Source organism: Phyllostomus hastatus, unplaced genomic scaffold, assembly GCF_019186645.2.
Source record: "Phyllostomus hastatus isolate PE091 unplaced genomic scaffold, TTU_PhHast_1.1 phas_contig_495, whole genome shotgun sequence".
NCBI lineage: Eukaryota > Metazoa > Chordata > Mammalia > Chiroptera > Phyllostomidae > Phyllostomus > Phyllostomus hastatus.
The window spans coordinates 5,783,594-5,801,517 of NW_025333895.1; the positions used below are offsets into that span (position 1 = coordinate 5,783,594).

Below are 17,924 nucleotides of genomic sequence, written 5' to 3' on the forward strand. Positions count from 1 at the left end.
CTCCTTGGGGGGGTGTTGGGGGTGGGGGGGTGCCCTCCGGAGCGCCCCAGACCGACTCAAGGCGGGTGGAGGGGTGACCTCCGCTGCGCCCCCGGGGCCGAGGTTCCGCAGGCGCAGGCCCGGCGGGGCGGGTGCGGGGCGGGAGGTGGCGCCCGAGGATGAGTGGCGGCTCCGGGCCCACCCCTGGCGCGCTGGTGCGGGCGGGAGGCGGGAGGCGGGGAGCGCAGGGGCGGCGCAGAGCGCGCAGCAGCGAGCATGTGCCGCGGAGCCCAGTAACCAGGGACGACCGGGCAACACCGCGGCCGCGCCGGCGCCCGGCCCAGCGCAGCTCGCGCCGCGGCGCTCGGAGAGGGCGGCGGCCGACGGACGGCTGGGCCTGCCCAGCGGCTGTCCCGCGTCCCGGGCCCCGCGCCGCGCCCAGGGCGGCCCAGGCGCCGCCAGCCGCGCAGCGCAGCGCAGCGCCCCGGAGCCCCGCGCCCGGGCCGCGCGGGCACGGCGCAGACAAAGGCGCGGCCGGGGCTCGGCCCAGCCCGGCTCGCCGGCCTCCGCGCGCCCCGCCCCGGCCGCCCCGGCCCGCGCCCGCCGAGTCGCTCCCTCTGAGCGTCCCGCCGGGGTCCGGCCCGGGGGCGGGGGCCGCGGCCGCCGAGGATGGGGAAATCCAACAGCAAGTTGAAGCCCGAAGTTGTGGAGGAGCTGACCAGGAAAACCTACTGTGAGTGCGCGCGGCGGACCCCCGCCCCCCTCCCCCCAGCCCCGTCGCCCCCAGCCCCTTCGTCCCGGCTCCGGGCCCGCTTCGCCCGCCGGCGCGCCGCAGCCCGCCCTCGGCCGTCCCCTGCCCTGCCTTTGCCCCGGCCCCTCGGAAGCCCCGGGCCGCGGCGCCGGCCGCACACTTAGCCCTTTTGTTCCAGGGCATCCAGCACCCCACGCCCGGCCGTGTGTCGCCTGTCAAGGGTGCGCGGGGCCACCCCCTGGCCGAGACGGAAAGCCCTAACCCACCCGCAGGCCCCTCTCGGCGGCTGTCGCGAAGGGCAGCGGCGTGCGCGGGCCGGGGGCGGTGGTCCCGGCAGGGGGCGCCCGGTTGCCAGGTGGTTCCGGCTGCGGGGAGCCGAAGGCACAAGCGTGGCGAGGCGGGTGATTCATGCATCACGATGCCACCGCCGCCGCCGCCGCCGCCGCTGCTGCTGCTGCGAGGTTGGCCTGTCGCCCCCTCCCAGGCCCCGATCGTGTGTGTTGGGCGGTGGCGGCGGCGGTGGTGGCGGCGAGGCCTGTCAGAGACTGGTGGTAGCGGGGGCGGCCCAGGGTCCCCGGCGCCCTGTTGTATTTACAGGCTGACTTCTTGGCTCCGACATCAGTCTCCTCCCTTCTCCCTCCATAAGCCAAACTGGGGAATGGGTTTATGCAGCCGTGGGTGACCTGGCCGATCTCATGGTGTAACCCTCCGGGGTCATCCCTAAGAGAGGAGGGTCTGTCAATATCAGCCTTCTCTCTCTAGGTCCGCCCCAGTGTGTCTCCCCACCTCCCAGCGCCACAGCCCCCTGCACCTCCAGGCTCTCCATACCTGCTTCTCTCCCCGCTGCAGCCTCTTGGGAGATGCTCTGGCAGGCGGGGGGGACTGAAGCACTGGGTCCTGACCCACCCGTTTTCGTTTTGGGGGATGGGACGAGGGACGGCCCATCCTCTGGCAGGGCCACTGCCCGTGTGTCTGACTCGAAGGGAGGCCGTGGCCCTGGCCTCGGGCTGGAATTCGGAGCCCAGTCCAGGCCCCCTGCACCCTCCCTGGGCCAGCCAGCCCCGAGAGATGATGGAGGCCCGGGAGGCAGGTTCCGCTGGTGCATTGCACAACCCCTGCGCCCCGCCGGCTGTGCGCACACACCCTCCTCCCTGGGTCTTCCGGGCACGTTTGCGGGTCTGTCCAAGCCCAGGCTGCAGCTCCGTGCCCCTCGCCCCCATGTGCTTGGAGCAAAGGGGGCTTTCCTGAGTGGGCGCCGGTCGGCCAAGAGGTCCCGGCCCTTCCCCCGTGGAATGCTGCAGCAAGGAGCTTGTAACGCCAGGGAGCTGCTCCCCAAATGGGGAGGCTCCGAGCGAGGACCGGGGGCTCCTTCCTCACTGCTCTTATCCTCTATCCAGGGCGGGGGCCCTCCCCAGTCTGGCTGCTGTCTTGTGAGGTTTGCTGGGCCTTCCTTCGGGCTTGTCCAGATGCGGCCCACAGCTGTGAGCAGGCGGGCTGGGCTGCAGGGGCACTCCCCGGGCTCCTGTGCCCTGGGGGGCAGAGGGCGCGGTGGGCTTCTCGGGGAAATGTGGGCCTGGGCTGCACTGGTGGGGGGGCCCCATCGTGCTGGGGCAGGGGAGCCGCCTGTGAGCCGAAGGAGACCAGGCTCTCTGCCTGCTGGGCACGTCACACGCCGAACTCTGCGTGGTTAGCACCTCGCATCCTCCCAGCAGCCCTGGGCGTGGGGGGCGCTGGTACTGTCCCCTTCTACAGATGGGGAAACTAAGGCTCGGACAGGTGAGCAGCCTGCCGGGATCCCCCGGCCGGTCTCTAGGTGGTACCAGGACTTGAACGCAGGCCTGTCTCCGAAGTTACACGTCTTCAGAGTTCACGCCGCGAAGTCAGGGGGGCTCTTCTTCTGTGCGCCCCGTGTGGGTTTCTGCTCTGAGCCACCTGGGAAGGGGCCTTGGCAAGGCCTTCAGTCCACCCCCCTCGCCCCAGGCCGATCGGCCCATTCTGGGAGATGCTGCGTCAACAAGACCCTGTTAGGAGCCGGCCTGGTGGTGCTGGGCTGGGCTATTTTTAAAGGCCTTTGGAGACGTGGAACAGTTTCTGTCAGGGAGCGAGTCGGCCGGGCTCCTTTCCTCGCGCCCTTATTAGGGGCGGCGCGGTGGGGACTGCTTTGCCGCCCGCGTGCCCCTTGCTGGCGCCAGCTCCCTCGGTGCGGGCCCTGGCCGTGCGGCTGTGTTGGCACGGACCAGGTGCACAGGTAGTTGTGGAAGGGGAAGTCCCAGCCCAAAGGGCGGAGGCAGCGTCCAGCTTGTTCTAAGGCCCCCGGTGGGCCTCCTGCTGGTGGGGAGTGGGCCCTCTGCTCCTTGTTTGGGGGACTGTGTGTGGGGAGTGGGGGGGGGGGCAGGAGAGGAGCGTGCAGGAAGGAGTCCCGAGTGTCAGAATCCCCCAGAGAGCTTGCTCAGCGCCAAGGTGCCCGGGTCAGGTGGTGACCCCAGACTTCTGATCCTTCTTCAGGCCTGGTCCGCACCCAGGAATTCACGTCCCTGACGGGGGTTCCCAGGAGCCACAGGGGAAGACCCACAACTGGTTCTGGGGTCCTGGCAGATAGAAGAAGCGTCCCCTGGGGTCGGAGGCTACAGGGCTGGCTGCAGCGCAGCTCGGGGCCCCGAGGGGTGCCTGGAGGGCATCGCCTGACTCAGTCCTGGCCGCCAGCCTTGGTGGTGAACCCCCACGTCCCCCCCCCAAGAGAAAAGACCGTCCCACTGGTGTGTGTGTGTGTGTGTGTGTGTGTGTGTGTGTGAGCGGGCAGGGCACGGTCTAAAAGCTTCTGCAGTGTGGCCCTTGCTAGACACACCTGGATTCCGCTCGGCCGCAGCCCTCCACCGTTCGGGCTTTGCACCGTCTTGGAGATGTTTTCCCCCCTCTGCAGATGAGATGCTATAAGTCATCAGTGCCTCCTGCTCCCGTCCCTCCCCTTCCTGGCACGGTTCGCATCCGGGAGCCACAGGAAGGTTCCAGAGAGGTGGGGGTCCCCGCCCAGCCGGGAATCAGAGCAGCAGCAGCCAGTGCGGCTCAAAAACTGCTCCTTTGGGGGTCTGGCCCACTTTCTCCCCACTTGCTGGCGAGACCTCTGTTCCCGGACTGTGGGACAGGCCGGCCCCTCGCTTACCTGAGCCTCGGCTTCCTCGTCTGCAGAACGGGCGTGCTCCTGGTGCCCGACCCCTAGGGGACGTGTAAGCGTCCGCAGGGTACAGCCAGCCCCGTGCGTGGCAGGTGGTTGGGAGCCATCCGTGACGCGTGACGCTCACCTGTCAAGGGTGCGAGGAGGCATGTCCGTGAGCGTCGCCAGCATTGCCCAGTAGATGACACAGTTCAGCTTCCTCCGAACTGGTCTTGGGTGCGCGGTCTTGTGGACGAAGCTCATCTGTCCACCGGGGCGCCGGCCCCGGCCCTGGTCTCTGTGTCTGGCGCCCACGGAAAGAAAGCTGGACTCTTCGGTTTGCCCGAATCTTAGCAGGGTCTTGTTCCTTCTGCTGCGGCTCCCCTCGCCCCCGGCTCTTGCTCATTCTCAGGCCGCCCCAACCCACCTTTCGCTGATTTCCCGCTCTGGGCCGGGCAGGGGGATGGAGGCCGACCAGAGAGGTGTCGAGCCTGCCCTCAGGCGGGGAGCGGCCAGGGAGACCGGAAAACCAGCCGGAGGGGCTCAAGCCGTCTGCTGCCGCCCCAGCTGCACCTGGTTCCAGGCGTCCGGGCCCCGGGCAGCCTCCCCAAGAGTCATAACCCCCCGCCCACCCTCTCTCCCTTATCCTCCCCGCACTGTGCTCATGGTACTCCTTAGGTCCCCTCCTCCTGGTTGCCCTGGGATGGCCCAGGCTCCGCCTTGACCTTGAGTCTCTCTGGCTTCTTTCCCGATGCCCGGAACGGTGTCTCCGGCACACCCTGCTTGTAGAGGTGACAACAAGCATCGTCCTTAGTTGACAGCTAAGGCCTCTGTACCCCCCGCCCCGGGGACAAGGGGACCCCGGCTGGGGGCGGGAGTCGGGTTGAGAGCAGCTGGGTGTCACTGGCCGAACGCTAGGGTCTCTCGGGCTTTGGGAGGGGTGCCCTGGAGGTCCCTCCCGCAGGATGAGGGATATTCTCTGGTCACCCTCCCCCACAGCTCGGCTCCACCAGAAGGGGGCGCGACAGTGCCGTGGCTGGAGGCAAGCCTGGCACCCATCTTGGGACAAGCGACGGCGTCAGGGTGTGGAAGGCCTCAGAGCCAGTTTCTTTTTTTTTAAGGTCTGTTCTGGCCTACTTTCTCCCAGCTTGTTGGAGAGGCCGTGAGCCAGGGGTAAGCGGCCCAGGAGGGGCAGGGCCCAGAGGGAGGGGGCGGCTGCGGCGCCCCTGCGCGTCCCGTGCGCAGGGGGTCAGGTGCGGAAGCCTGCTTCCTGTCTCAGAAGGCTACGCGGGCGGCGGCAGGCAGGAGGGGTCAAGGCTGGACTCTGACACTGCGTCGGGCGAGAAACATCGAGTCCGTTGTCGGGACAGAACTCAGCGTCCTGGAGAGTGGGGCTGGGTCCCACTCAGGCTCTGTGACTCCAGGCAGGTCGCTCACCCTCTCTGAGCATGGTCTTGCTCCTCCGTGACACCTGGTCCTGTGACTCCGGGGATCCAAATGGGGGGCGTGCTGCGAGGTCCAGGATGTGGGGCCGAAAGGGTGGCCCCGAAGGTGGGGAGGACTGGGGGTGCGTGAAGGGTTTGGCGTAGTGCCTGGCTCTGAGGGAACCCTTGAACCTCGCCTGGTGGCAATGGCTTTGGGACGCGAGTCCTCTGTCCCCCAGAGCAGAACAGGCTGGATGGGGGTGTACGTCCTGGCCCTTGTTGAGAGAAGCCCAGGCAACCAGAGGGGTAGGGGCTTGCCGGGGTCACAAGCCAACTCACCCTGTCCTGGCTCCTTCCGCCCCCACCCCAGCCCTAGAGAGCTCTGGCACCTCGCATCTCACAGTGCCAGGTAAAAGCACCTTCTCCTGGCCATGGCCTTGGGGTTGGACCCAGCTTCCTCTGCCCCCAAGGCCAGGCCCAAGCCCCTGTGGGGCAGGTTGTGGGCAGTGGGACATGCAGCCGGCCACCAGGCCTGGATGCACCTGTCAGCCCCCACCAAGGGTCCCACAGGAAGGGATTTGGACATTTTTCGAGATGGGGGACATGGACGGAGGTGGTCGTGACCTGCTGGATTGGCGTTTGGAGGTGGTTTTTGTTTATCGTCCAGAGAATGGGTTGGAGGAGGGGATTGGGGTGTCGGTGGGGATGGGGCCCAGGACGGATTTTGAATGAAAGTGTTCAGGAGGAAGATGAAACAGGACTTGATACACAGGTTACATTCTCCCGTATACTTGGGATTCTGTGCTTTTTATTTTCTACCTTCTTGCAACCTGAGGGTTGTGAATGTCTGATGTTTAAGTGGTGTGACATAGGAATGCAACATTTCATTTGATCCCCTGCCATCGGATAGTATGTTGCTTTTTATATGTTGGGGCCAGCATCCTTGCGCATATCTCATATCTCGTCTTAAAGTTGTAGGTTCCCCCAAAGGCTGGGGACATCTTACAATGCTTCTGATCGAAACATTGTTACTTTGCTCTCCAGAAAGCATGTTCCCGTTTACATTGTCGGGGAAAGTGGACGGAGCTGCCCGTTTCCCTGCCTTCTTGCCAGCACTGAGTGTTATTGTTTTCCCTCATCCTTGCCAACTTCCTGGGGAAGAAAGTCACTGTGTCAACGTTCATTTCCTTGATTACCGCTGCCCAGAATCCTACAATCTTCGAGCTGGAGGAGACTGGGGGTCACGTGGCCCAACTCCCGTGGTTCACAAATGGATAGATCGAGCACCAGAGAAGTGAAATCTCTCTCCCAAGTCACAGGGCAATGTGGGGCAGGGACAGATTTAGTGCCTCTCTCCCGGCGCCCCCCACTGTGATTCTGGGGTCCAGGTGGGAGGATGTCTTGCTTTCTTCGTTGGCGTTTCTTCTGCTGTGGGTCATCTTGTCCTAAATATCTCTTGCTGTCAGATTAAAAAAACCCCCACAAAAACAGATTGTCCCCTTTACTATGACTGCAGGCTGAAATGCTTTGCACATCCTGGGTGTGGTCTCTTTGTCAGGGCAGAGACGCACGGATGGACGTGCCCAGTTCGCAGGGACCTTGATATCGGGGTCAGGTTCCCCGCCAGGGGCAGGGCAGCAGGCTGAGGGCTTGAAGGCCGGCTTGTCGATCCCTGGCTGTGTGACTCTGGCCAGAGTCCCCCCTGCCCACCCCTGAGCTCTGGGTGGCTCATGTGTCGGGTGGGGGCAGGCGACAGTGCTTTTCCCTCGGGTGGGCACAGGGACCCACTGGCATGTCATCTGTGCCAGGGGGCTGCGTGGCCCTCAGAGTCAGGAGACAGTGGTCCGTGGCCCTGGGTGGCCCCAGGGCGAGCTGTCACAGGTCCTCGGCCGCACTGGCAGGGAGTGACGACAGCAGACAGTCCCTGGGCCTGGCCTGGCTGGTTGACATCTGCACTGGTCTGCATCGCGCCTCCCCCGCCACCTCACTCTTGTGGTCGGAAGGAGGGTCCGCTGTGGAGCGCTGCTGGGTTTTAGGGTCCCTCGCGCCCGTGGGCTCAGAGGGCTGAAGACAAACCTGCCTGGGCCTCCCTCCCAGAATGCCTTGTGGCCCAGAGCGTGACTCCAGGGTGCTGAGTGCCCCCAGGGCTCAGCTCCCCTTCTGCGGTGCTCGGGCTGCCAGACGGTGAGGTGTGACGTGCGTGGGGGGGCTGCACCTGCGCCCCCAGACGGAGCGTGCCTGGGCTCTGGCGTCTGGCGGCTGTCTCGGCCACGGGAACACGTCCTGGTCTCTTCACGCATCGGCGTCCTCATCCTCGAGCTGGGTGGCGGGGGAGAGGATACCTCCGCAGCGGGGCTGCCACGTGTCACGTGCGGCTCCGAGTTGGGCGGCTCCTGCCGGCTGCTCCCCTTGGCTCACCTGTGGTGATGGGGAATCTGTCACCCACGAGGCCTCAGTGCCAGGCTGGGCTGTCGCCGGGGTGGGAGTCAGCCGTGAAGCACGGCTGTGCGGTCCAGGCCCGGTTCACGTGCATTCATCCCCCGCTGTCCCCAGGGGCCCTGTGGGGTTCCCATTTCACAGATGAGGACACTGAGGTTCAGAGGGGACCAGAGCTGGCCCGAGGCCGAGTACCTGGAGAGCGGCGCAGCTGGAGTTTGCCCCTGGGTGGTGACGAGAGGCCCCTTGTGGGTAGGGGGGAGGGTGCTGAGAAGCCACGGTGGAGGTGTGCCGCTGAGTGTGGGTGCCTGTGTGGGTGGGCGGGTGGGGTGGGTGCCCGTGGGCATGCTCCGAGTGTGAGGGACGGGGTCGTGGCGCGTGTCGGGAGTGATGAGCTGGCACGTCTGTGCCTGAGCGTGCGCACCGTGTGTGCAGCTCTGCGTGAACGTAGTCGTGTGTTGGGGGCGGGGCGCTCGGGTGGGAGGCACCGACGGGCCACCAGCCCGGATCGAACGCCGATCTGCGCGGCTGCCTGCTCTGGGACCCGACCACGTGGCTGCCACTTCCGCCCCAGCCACGGTGGTCCTCGGGCGGGGGGAGGGGGGCCGAGATAGCGTGGGGAGCAATGACAGTAATGACGACTTCCACTTGCCAGGTGGGTCCTCGGTGCCAGGCGTGCTGAGTGCAGGTTCCCCCTTGGTCTCACCACAACCCTGGGAGGAGGGGGACATGCCCATTTCACAGACGAAGAAAGGAGGGCCCAGGCAGGTCAGGGACATGCCCCAGCCTCCCAGCCAGGGGACAGGGCAGGGCTCAGGCTCTGGTGTTCATCCAGACACAGCCCCCCTGCCACATGCCCACCTCCCATCATCTCTGCGAGCCTTGGAACCTTAGAGCTGCCACGTAGGGTAGTGAGCACCCCGTCACAGGAGGCATTCAAGCAGCTGCTGGAATGACAGACACTGGCCTGGCACCCTGGCTTCCTGGCAGGATGTGAGGCTGGACAGTGCGTGGGTCCTTCTGGCTGGGAGCACACAGCCCTCCAGACCCCCCGAGTGCTCCGATCCCCGCGGGGTTCCAGGGCAGCCTGGGCTCGGCTTCCTCTGCGGAGGGGGCTGGGCTGAAGCCTTCTGGGAAGGCGGCAGAAGCGTGGCAAGAAGTAGGAGCATGCAGTGGGCGGCGGCTGCTCCGCCTCTGCCCATCCTGGCAGACCCTTGGGTGCTGACCACGTGCCAGCATGGTGTTGACCCCACCAAGTCCTCCCAACCTGTGAGCCCAGGAGAAAGTGTTGGCACCCTCCCACCCCCTGCTCTTGGGGAGCCTGGGGGCCGGGTCTTGGAGGCAGAGGGCAGCCGAGGCCGAGGCTGTGGAGAGCGACGGCCCCTGGTCGCCCTGGCCCGTCCTCCTGCCCTGCTCACGCCTGGCAAGGCCCTGTGCCTTCGGGGTGTCCGAGTCCTCGCAGGTGCACAGTGACAGGTGGGACCTCGGGACCTGGAGGACTGGCCGCAGTGCCCGGCGTGGCACTCGCACGGGGCGGGCCTGGGCACCGCTCGGGAAGGCTCTGGGCTTTCCAGACCACTCCACCGACCACATGCTGCTGCTGCTGTGCTCCTTGGCCGACCGGGACGGGAGCCCACCCCTGGGCGCCCCTGACCTGCAGTCTGATGAGCCAGGGAGTTGCCAGGGGGTCCGAGTTTGGGGTCCTGGCCCCAGCCTGCCCCATCTGGGCCTCCGTTCCCCATCCCCCTGCCTGCCCTGTCCTGCTCTCTGTGAGACGGGCAGGCAGTCAGCTTTTTGCAGCCCCAGAGCACCCTGGGGGTGCCCTCTGGGCGGGGGTGCTCCCTGCTGAGCAGGCCCCGGCCGGGGGTGCCCAGGAAGGGATGCGGGGCCGCTGCTGGCGGTGGCCTTCCTGTCTCTCGCAAGGTGGCCCCAGGAAGCTGGCGGGGCGTCCAGGCCACCAGCTTGGATTCCCTGGCCGGGGAGAAGGGGGAGGGCCGGAGGAATGTGGTTTTGAGGAATGTTTAACCCAGGGCAGAAATAGCTTTCCGCTTTTATTTCAGACTTGACTCTTCGGCTGGGAGACGGCCTCAAAGTCTCTCCCTCCAGCCTCCTCCGGCTTCCCCACTGCTCTGGCCTTTTGGGGACAGAAAGTGGCCTCCTTTTTAAAAAAAAACAAAAAACGAGGGAGCCGCTGTGGGAACCTGAGGGGCCCTGGATTTGGAGACAGACCAAGCTGGGTTCCAATCCACCCATCCCCACATCCCAGCCTTGTGACCGCTGCCAACTCTGAGCTTCTGCGGCTTCGTGGTGCCTTGCCAGACTGGCGCACAGTGCCGGAGTTCCTGCCGGGGACCCGCCGGGCCTGGGTTCGAGTCCCTGCTCCTCTCGTCAGCTCCGGGGCCTCAGCCAAGCCCTTCCGCTTTAAGCCTCCTCAGTGCATCTGTCAAATGGGCCGAGGGGACCCTGTCGTCTCCCGGGACTGGGGACGGCATGAGCATGAGGACACTGGCCAAAGGGCCGGGCACACCCCGGGCTGGAACCCCAACTCAGAGTCCTGGCGGCCTCCCCGCCCCTCCTCCAAGGGGTGATGTCTGCTGTGGGCCTGCTGCCGAGGTGAGTGAGGGTCATGGCCTAGGTGACACCCCCACCTGCCTGGTCCCCCGAGCGCAGGGCCCGCCCTCACCCACACTCAGCTTGCGCCAGCGCCCAACGGCTCCTTCCACGGGAGGTGACAGTGACCTTCCCCGTCTGCGGGCAAGAACACCTTTAACTCACCCCCTTCCCACCCGCCTTCAGCACCGTGAGGAGGGGCCGCACCCCTGCTCCTAGAACAGAGACCAGTGCGATTTGTCGGAACAAGCGAAAAATCTGATGCGTACATGGACAAGCTAACGAGGGAATGAACTTTCTTCTCATCCATCTTGGGTCCCTCCTTTCTGTTTTCCTCCAGCCCACTCCTGCCTGCTGGGCTGGGGGATGGAGGGTTTGCTGGGTCCTGCTCGGGGCCCCTGAGAAGTCAGGCACTGGGGGGCTGGCCCTCAGCAGGACAGGCAGAGCAAGGACCCCAGACCCCTGTCGCCTTCTGGGGAGATGAGGAGGGGTCCCGGTCGCCAGCCAAGCCAGCCTGGCCCCTCCTCCTGGCCCCTTCCGTTCCTGCCTCTTTGTAGCAACCGAAAGATTCCTGCTCAAAGGCAAGATTCCTGCTCAAAGGCGGGAGATGCGGCTATTTTTGGCGCTGTGGGGGAAAAGCGAATGCCTCCCTTCTGTTGCAAAGTGCGCGGTGCACGCGCTGGGCAGACAAGGCGCCCTGCGGGGCTCTGAGCCCGCGCGGCCGGGGCCCCTGCCCCTCGCCCGTGGTCCTGCCTCCCTCCCCTCCGGGGCTCGGTCGCCCACACGGCCACGTCGGGCGCTTATTGTTCCCAGCCCGCCCGGGAGGAGGCCCTTGCTGGGCCCGAACAGAACACGATCTTAATTAAAACCGAGAGCAGCCTTCCGCCAGCGCCCAGGAGAGGAGCAAGCCTGCGGCTCCCTGCCCGCTGCGCAGCCGGGGGCGGCCCTGCGAAGCGCTCTGGGTGCAGCCGGGGGCAGGAGGGCCGGCCGGGCCCCTCGGCCACCCCGCACTCCCTGATGGAGGGAGCGTTTGCGGCCCGGCAGGCGCCAGGACACACGGCAGATGGGATGGCTTGCCCTGCGGTCTGCCCGGCATTTAACAGTGTGGCCGGGCCAGGTGTCGGGCCAGGATGGGCATTCAGACAGCGGGCAGTGCACGGTGCCGTGCGAGTCCACGGGCCTGGGCGCGTCTCTGAGCTCCTGCGTCCGGGGCACCGTTGTCCCCTGTGGTCCCCGGGCCCAGCGCAGGGCCTGGCCCCCCGAGAGTGCTCAGTGGTTGTTGGATAGAGGAAGGGGTGAAAAGTCCAGTTTGCCCCTTCTGACCATCCTCTGAGGAAGGGACTGTCACCACCCTGCCCCCATTGTCCAGGTGAGGAAACTGAGGCTCAGGGAGTGAATACAGTTTCCTAAGGTCCCACAGGGGCTAAGGAATGACTCCATTCCTTCGGGAAAAGCCCCTTCCCGTTGGGCCGGTGCCGCCCACTGCCCGCAGTGTCCAGCCTCTGCAGCTCTCAGGGGACACGTTCGTGGAATTGGGCTGAACCGGGTCCGTCTGAGGGGCTCCCCACCTGGAGTCCCGAACGAGTCCCTCACACCAGCCCTCCCCCAGCGCCCTGAAGGAAGCAGAAGTTCGGTTCGCTTCCTCCAGGACCCACTGCCAAGTTCTGGAAGATTCAGAGACGGGCAGGGGAGATGGCTTGAACTGGGGGGCAGATCTCGGGGCCTTACCTTGTGGTGTGTATGTGTGGGCAGGGGGCGGGGGCAGAGTTGGGGGAACCACCAGGGCACAGACATTTATTAACCAGGAATGACTAAGTTTTAGGAAATAGAAGTAGCCACGGGTACTCGCCACTCACCCACCTACAACAAGCCCGGCCATGCCTTCTGCAAGAAGAGAAACACGCTGAGCACCTACTGTGTGCTCGATGCTGGTGGAACAGCTGAGAGACTTAAGCAGACCCAGATCCCGCCCTGAGGAGCCCCCAGCCTAGCCAGGGACGGGCAGAATGGGAGAAAGACGGCCACGACACAGCCGCTCAGGTTGCTTCTCGGAGGTCACTGTCACGAACACTTTCACCCACTTCCTCCCGGTCTTTTCCTGTGTACATAGCTGTGTCGCTAGGGGAGGTTTTTATCATCGAGGCTCAGAGAGGTTAACTGACTGGTCCAGCGTCACACAGCTGGACCGTGGCGGGGAATCTGTGCCCCTGGGTGTGGGTCGCTCCGTCCAAGCCAGTCAGTAGCAGATGAGCAGATCCCGAGGACCTTTGCCCCCCAGCCCCGGTGGCTCTTTGTTGGGGAGTCAGAGAAACCAACGATTCGAAGCCTCTTTGAGGGAACCCCCGGCTGAGGGGACGGGCAGGACGTGCCCGTGGCCCACAGCCAGTGTGCGCCCTCGAGTGACGTTTCAGACACTGCACGCCGACGGTGGGAGGACACGGGCACCCCGGCCCCGGTCCCAGCTCCACCTGGGGTTGGGCGCTTCGCCTCTGGGAGCCTCAGTTTCCTCGTCTGTGTGATGGGCGCGGTCACAGGCCTCGCCTCACAGGCGCGTGTGGGCACCAGACGGGATTAGTGCCTGCAGAGTGCTGAGCCCGGCAGGGCGGGCACGCAGTGCGTGTGTAGCCAGTAGACGCCACCACTTCTCTTTTTAAAGAGTTTATTTCTTTATTTCTAGAGAGGGAAGGGAGGGGGAGAGAGAGAGAGAGAAACATCCATGTGCGGTTGCTGGGAGTCATGGCCTGCAACCCAGGCATGTGCCCTGACTGGGAATCGAACCTGCGGCACTTTGGTTCGCAGCCCGCGCTCAATCCACTGAGCTACGCCAGCCAGGGTAGATGCCACCTCTTTTCATCTTGCTGTCCCCGGGAGCCACAAGACAAAGCAAATTGTCCTGCGTTTTCCTGGAGAATTTTTTTGGGGAAAATTCTTTAACTTTTATAGTCATTGAAACCCATGTATTTTATAACTTTATTTCTGGAGTAAAGCAGACACCTAGACATGATGGAGCAGAACGCAAACTTTGTGGACACGTTGGAGCTAGAACACAAGGGTGGGTTGGAACTAACCCTCGTTTCTGGTGGCGGCCAGGGACTCTGCATGCCCCCCCCCACTTCTGGGGGCGCCAGCCCTCTGCCCCGGGGGCTCTGCGGCGGCACCTGCTCCAGACGAAGCACTTGGACCTGCCGTGCGGTGGTCACAGTGCGAGCTCCTACTCCGTGTGTCTGAGGAGCAAACTGAGGCCCCAGGGGGAGCCCCTCCAGGACGCAGGCTGCGTCCAGCACATCCTGGCGAGAAGGGCCGCAGTGTCCAGGAGAAAGCAGGTGCTGCGGGGGAGGCGGCTCTGCTGGGGAGGCGCTGCCGAGGTGGTTGGAGGGGCGGGAGCGGCTGTTCCCTGCTGGACTGTGCGCCCCAAGTCTCATGCCCCCGCAGTGCTTGCTGTGGCTTCAGGGCTCAGCGGGTGACCCCCTTCCTCGGGGTGATCACCGCCTCCAGGGCGAAGGCTTCCTGAGCCCCAGCTTGGGAGTCAGATGGCCCTGGGCCCTCCCCCTCCTCCACCACCGGCCGCGTGGCCTCGGATGAGTGCCTTTCCCCCTCTGTGAGGCCTCAGTTCCTCCGTCAGTGCCGTGGGCTGGTGGGGCCCCTGCCTCTGGAAGCCGAGGTACAGCACGAGAGCTCAGCCATGGAGGGGTCTGGGGCTTGGGGGGGGGGTCCTGGGGGCAGTTTGGATTGGGATTAGAGCAGCTCTGAGCGGCGTCTCACACCTGCATTTCTCTGTCTGAGCTACTTTCCCTGCCGGCTGCCTCTCCGGCTGCCCCGAGGTGTGGCTCTGACACTTCCGGGGCCGTCACGATGGCCTTGTGTCTCCACGGTGCGCTCTCGTCACAGGCTGGGCCCGTGCTTTTGACCCGCGTCCTCCCGTTGACGGCAGTCCCGTGACGGAAGAGGAGACCGGGGCTCCGAGGGGGCAGCGTGTCGGCCAGGTCACTCAGGGTGAACAGAAGTCCACGGCAGGGGGTGGGGGTGGGGGGAGAGTGGACTCTGCGGCTACGGGCAGCTCGGCCAGGCCTGCGCTCAGGGTGGCGAGGAGCAGGTCCCAGGCGCCGCGGGACTCAGCCGCCCCCCCCCCCGGCCCCACCCGTGACCCCTGAGCTCTGCGAGGCTCCTCTGTGCAGTGCCGTGCACGCAGGGCCTGGTGCCGGGCCCGCCGCCACACAGCATCTCCCAGGGGTCATGTGACGGGCCCGTGGATGCAGCCCTACGTCCTCGGGTCCCGCCTGCAGGGAGCGGGACTGTGTGTGTGCGGAGCAGGCGGGGCCCCGCCCTGCTTCCCTGCCGACCTGGGTGGACACGGTCTGTTCGAACGCAGCCAGGTGCTGGTCCCCCTCCTCCCCTCCCATGATGGGGAGAAGGGCCTGGAGCCAGGCGGGGAGCACTGGGGGGTAGCTCAGCCCCGAGTGCCCGGGAGTTCTAGGCCGTTCCAGGCAGGTGGCCAGGCCTCCCTTCTGAGGAAGCTCAGGCCAGCCCCGGGGCCCTGCTGCCCTGCAGCTGGGCATTTATGGGAAGCAGGAGTGGGGCGGGCGGCGGCCGCCTGTCTCCCTCCCGCCCTGGCCGAGGCCCGGACTAATAACTGCAGCGGCGGCGGAGGCGGAGGCCGTGGCCTCGAGGCCCCGCGCACGTGTTTGCGTTGTTGTATCTGCTCTCGGCGGCTCTGCCCGCTGGGGGGCTCCCTGTCACCGACGAGCCTGACGGCTGCTGTCCAAGGTCACCCCGAGGTCTCGCGTCTGGGACCTGCCCGGGTGGTCTGCCCCAGAGCTCCGCACACCCTGCTGCGTCCACAGCGCCCCCTCGTGGGCGTGCATGTGCGCGGGCGGCTCCCAGGCACAGGGTCCGTGGGGCTCGTGGTCCTGGACTTGCCGTCTGCAGGGTGGTTGTGGAGGGCGGGGCTGGGGCACCTGGGGACTGCCGGAAGCAGCTCGGCTGAGGTGGGAAGCCTGGAGTATGGGGGGGGGCTTACCTGCTGGAAACTGCCGGAGTGAGTTGTGTGGCCCCAGGGGCTGTGACAGGCAGCTCTGTCACAGCTGCGGGGGTGGGATTTGGGGCTGGGGAGCATGTGCCACCTGGAGGCCTGGACAGCTCTTGGGTGTGGCAGGGCCCGGTGGGTGGGGAGCCCCGCCCACAGACACTGGATTCTCTCTCCTGTCTCCCCCCTCCTCTGGTGCACGGCCCCTCCCAGTCAGCACTGCCAGGTCCTGTCTGCGGTGAGCAGAAGGGTGAGCTATTTCCTTTTTCACAGACGGGGAAACTGAGGCCCAGGCAGGGGAAGTGACAGGTCACGCAACAAGGGAATGGCAGACCTGGGAATCCAGGTCCTGTGAGACCACTGTGCTATGCCCCTCCGGGGGTGGGGGGCAGTGACTCGCCCTGGGATGGAGGGACAGGCAGGCAGGTCGGAGGGGAGGGTGTGCCCTGACCCACCGCAGCTCCCCACTCCTTAGAGACTTGCTAAGAGGACAGGGACGGGACTGAACTAGGGAGGATGGCGGCTGGGGGGGGACCAGATGGGAGGGGGAGAGAAGGGTGGGAGGCTGGGCTGTGGTTGGAGGGGGCACTGCAGAGCCCTGGACCGAGGGGTGTTTCCGTGTTTTCCTGGCAGCCAGGGTGGTGGGACTGCCGGGTGGGGCGGGAAGAAGGGTGTCCCCAGGATGGGGACCCAGGACGGGGAGGTCTGGTCTGGGGAAGGCGTCCCTCTGGGCCCCGTGGAGTGTGGGGAAGCCGGGCCGTCTGAGGGGGCACAGACAGGGGCTGAGCCTGCAGGGGCCCGGCTGGAGAGGAGCCTGGGGCCGAGGGCTGCCGGACGCCCGTGCCGTCCCCCGCAAGCACGCGGAGAGACTGAGGGAACCCAGCACTGGGGGCTGAGCAGAGAAGAAAGCTGGGGCTGGGGGAGGGGCTGTCCAAGGGGCTCAGCCCTTCTGGAAGGGGGACCGTCAGCCGTCAAAGTGTCCAGAGTAAGGGAGTTCGTGACAGGGGGTAGCTGGTGGCCAGGCCCGAATGGCCACTGGTTTCTCTTCTTGTCTTAACCGAACCCCAGTCCCCCTGGCTAACCTGTAGCTGTGATGAGGTTGGGGGTGGGGGGCCTGGCACACTTGACCCCCGATACGGCCTTTGTCCCCAGAGGTGGAAACAGGGCCTGGGTGGCTTAAGAGGCCGAGAAGAGCTCGGAGAGTCTGCCCTGGGTCCCCCTCGGCCGCCAGCCCCTTGGTGGGAGCCGCCAGCGCCGCTTCCTGCTCCCGCCGTGTTTGCGCTGGGCTTTAGTCAGGAGAGAGGCCCTTCGCTTTAGGGAAATCAAACTCAGGCTTAACATTTATTCTGGGCTCCAGGGACCGGCTCTGGTGTTCGTTTCTGGCAGACGAGCGCTGTGTGGAAGGAGGAGGTGCCGCTCCGGGGGTGGGCATCTGGGGTGCGGGCTGGGCCCCCTCCCGCTCTGCGCCCCCGGTTCTCGGAGGTCAGTGTGGAGGAGGGTGGGGTGGACGCCCAGCCCCTCACTCCCAGCTGGGAACTGTCTGTCCACCTCTCCAGGGCTCTGCCTGGCAGGAGTTTATACCCCATCCTTCGGACGAGGACTCTGAGGCTCAGAGAGGTTAAGTGACCTGCCTGGAGTAACCCAGCCTGCGCATGGCCGAGACCGGGCGCCCACCCAGAGCTGCCTGTCGTTGCCGCGGGTGGAGCGAGGCCGCCCCCTGGCGGACGGCCCACGGCCAGTGTGAACCCTGGTCTCCTAAGGAGCTCGGCCCCTGGGGCCCGGCGGCAGGAGGGTGCCAGCGAAAGGCAGTTCATTTGCATGAATTATTTTTAAAAGTTTAATTATTTTTCAAAGAAACGTGGTGCCCTGGTAAAGCTGGTTTTCTGAACATTCATTGATTGATTGTAGAGAGAGAGGGAAACATCGATTCGTCTTCCACTCAGGTACGCGTTCATTAGTTGATTCTTGCGCGCCCTGACTGGGGATGGAACCCGGAACCTCGGTGTCTCAGGACGGCGCTCCAGCCAACGGAGCTGCCCGGCCGGGGCCAGGCGGCTTATTTTTAAAACTGGCCAGAGCCAGCTGAGCAACCCTGTTGTGAGAAACGGGGTGTGTTCCCAGCCCGGCCCAGTGGCCCGGTGACGGTGGGGGCGTCGGCCAGCACTTGTTCTCCGTCGTCTCCGGCGTCACGGCGTCACGGGCTGGGCTCCGAGAGGGACGCCAGGACGTGCCGGGAGGGGTGCCCTGGCCTCTGGGGGCTTAGCGTCCAGCTGGGAACATGAGGCCGGGAGAGTGCTTCTAGTGCGGACCTACTGGGTGCCAGACCTTGGGCCCAGCACTTGACGCCCTGCCCCACCCCCAACCGGTAATACAGGGGCGGCCTGACCCCTTCCAGGTGAGCAAGCCAGGGCGCAGAGGTGTGGGCCTCGCAGCCAGCCCTGGCCCGGAGCGCCGGCTGGGCCGGACCCCAGACCTGTGGACGGCTGTGTTTCAACACTGTCCCCTCCCTGCCTTGACCCGGGCAGTATCCTGCCTGACCCTCTGCTGTGG

General features: G+C 65.7%; 1 protein-coding gene across 1 annotated transcript in view; it reads left to right on the forward strand.

The window, feature by feature from the left end:
- The first annotated feature begins 272 nt into the window (after window positions 1-272).
- Window positions 273-17,924, forward strand: part of NCS1 (neuronal calcium sensor 1) — a 45,203-nt gene continuing 27,551 nt past the window's right edge. Inside the window, exon 1 of the mRNA XM_045846418.1 lies at window positions 273-712. Coding sequence (XP_045702374.1) covers window positions 649-712 — 64 coding nt within the window. The 5' untranslated portion in view covers window positions 273-648. The remainder of the gene's footprint in view (window positions 713-17,924) is intronic.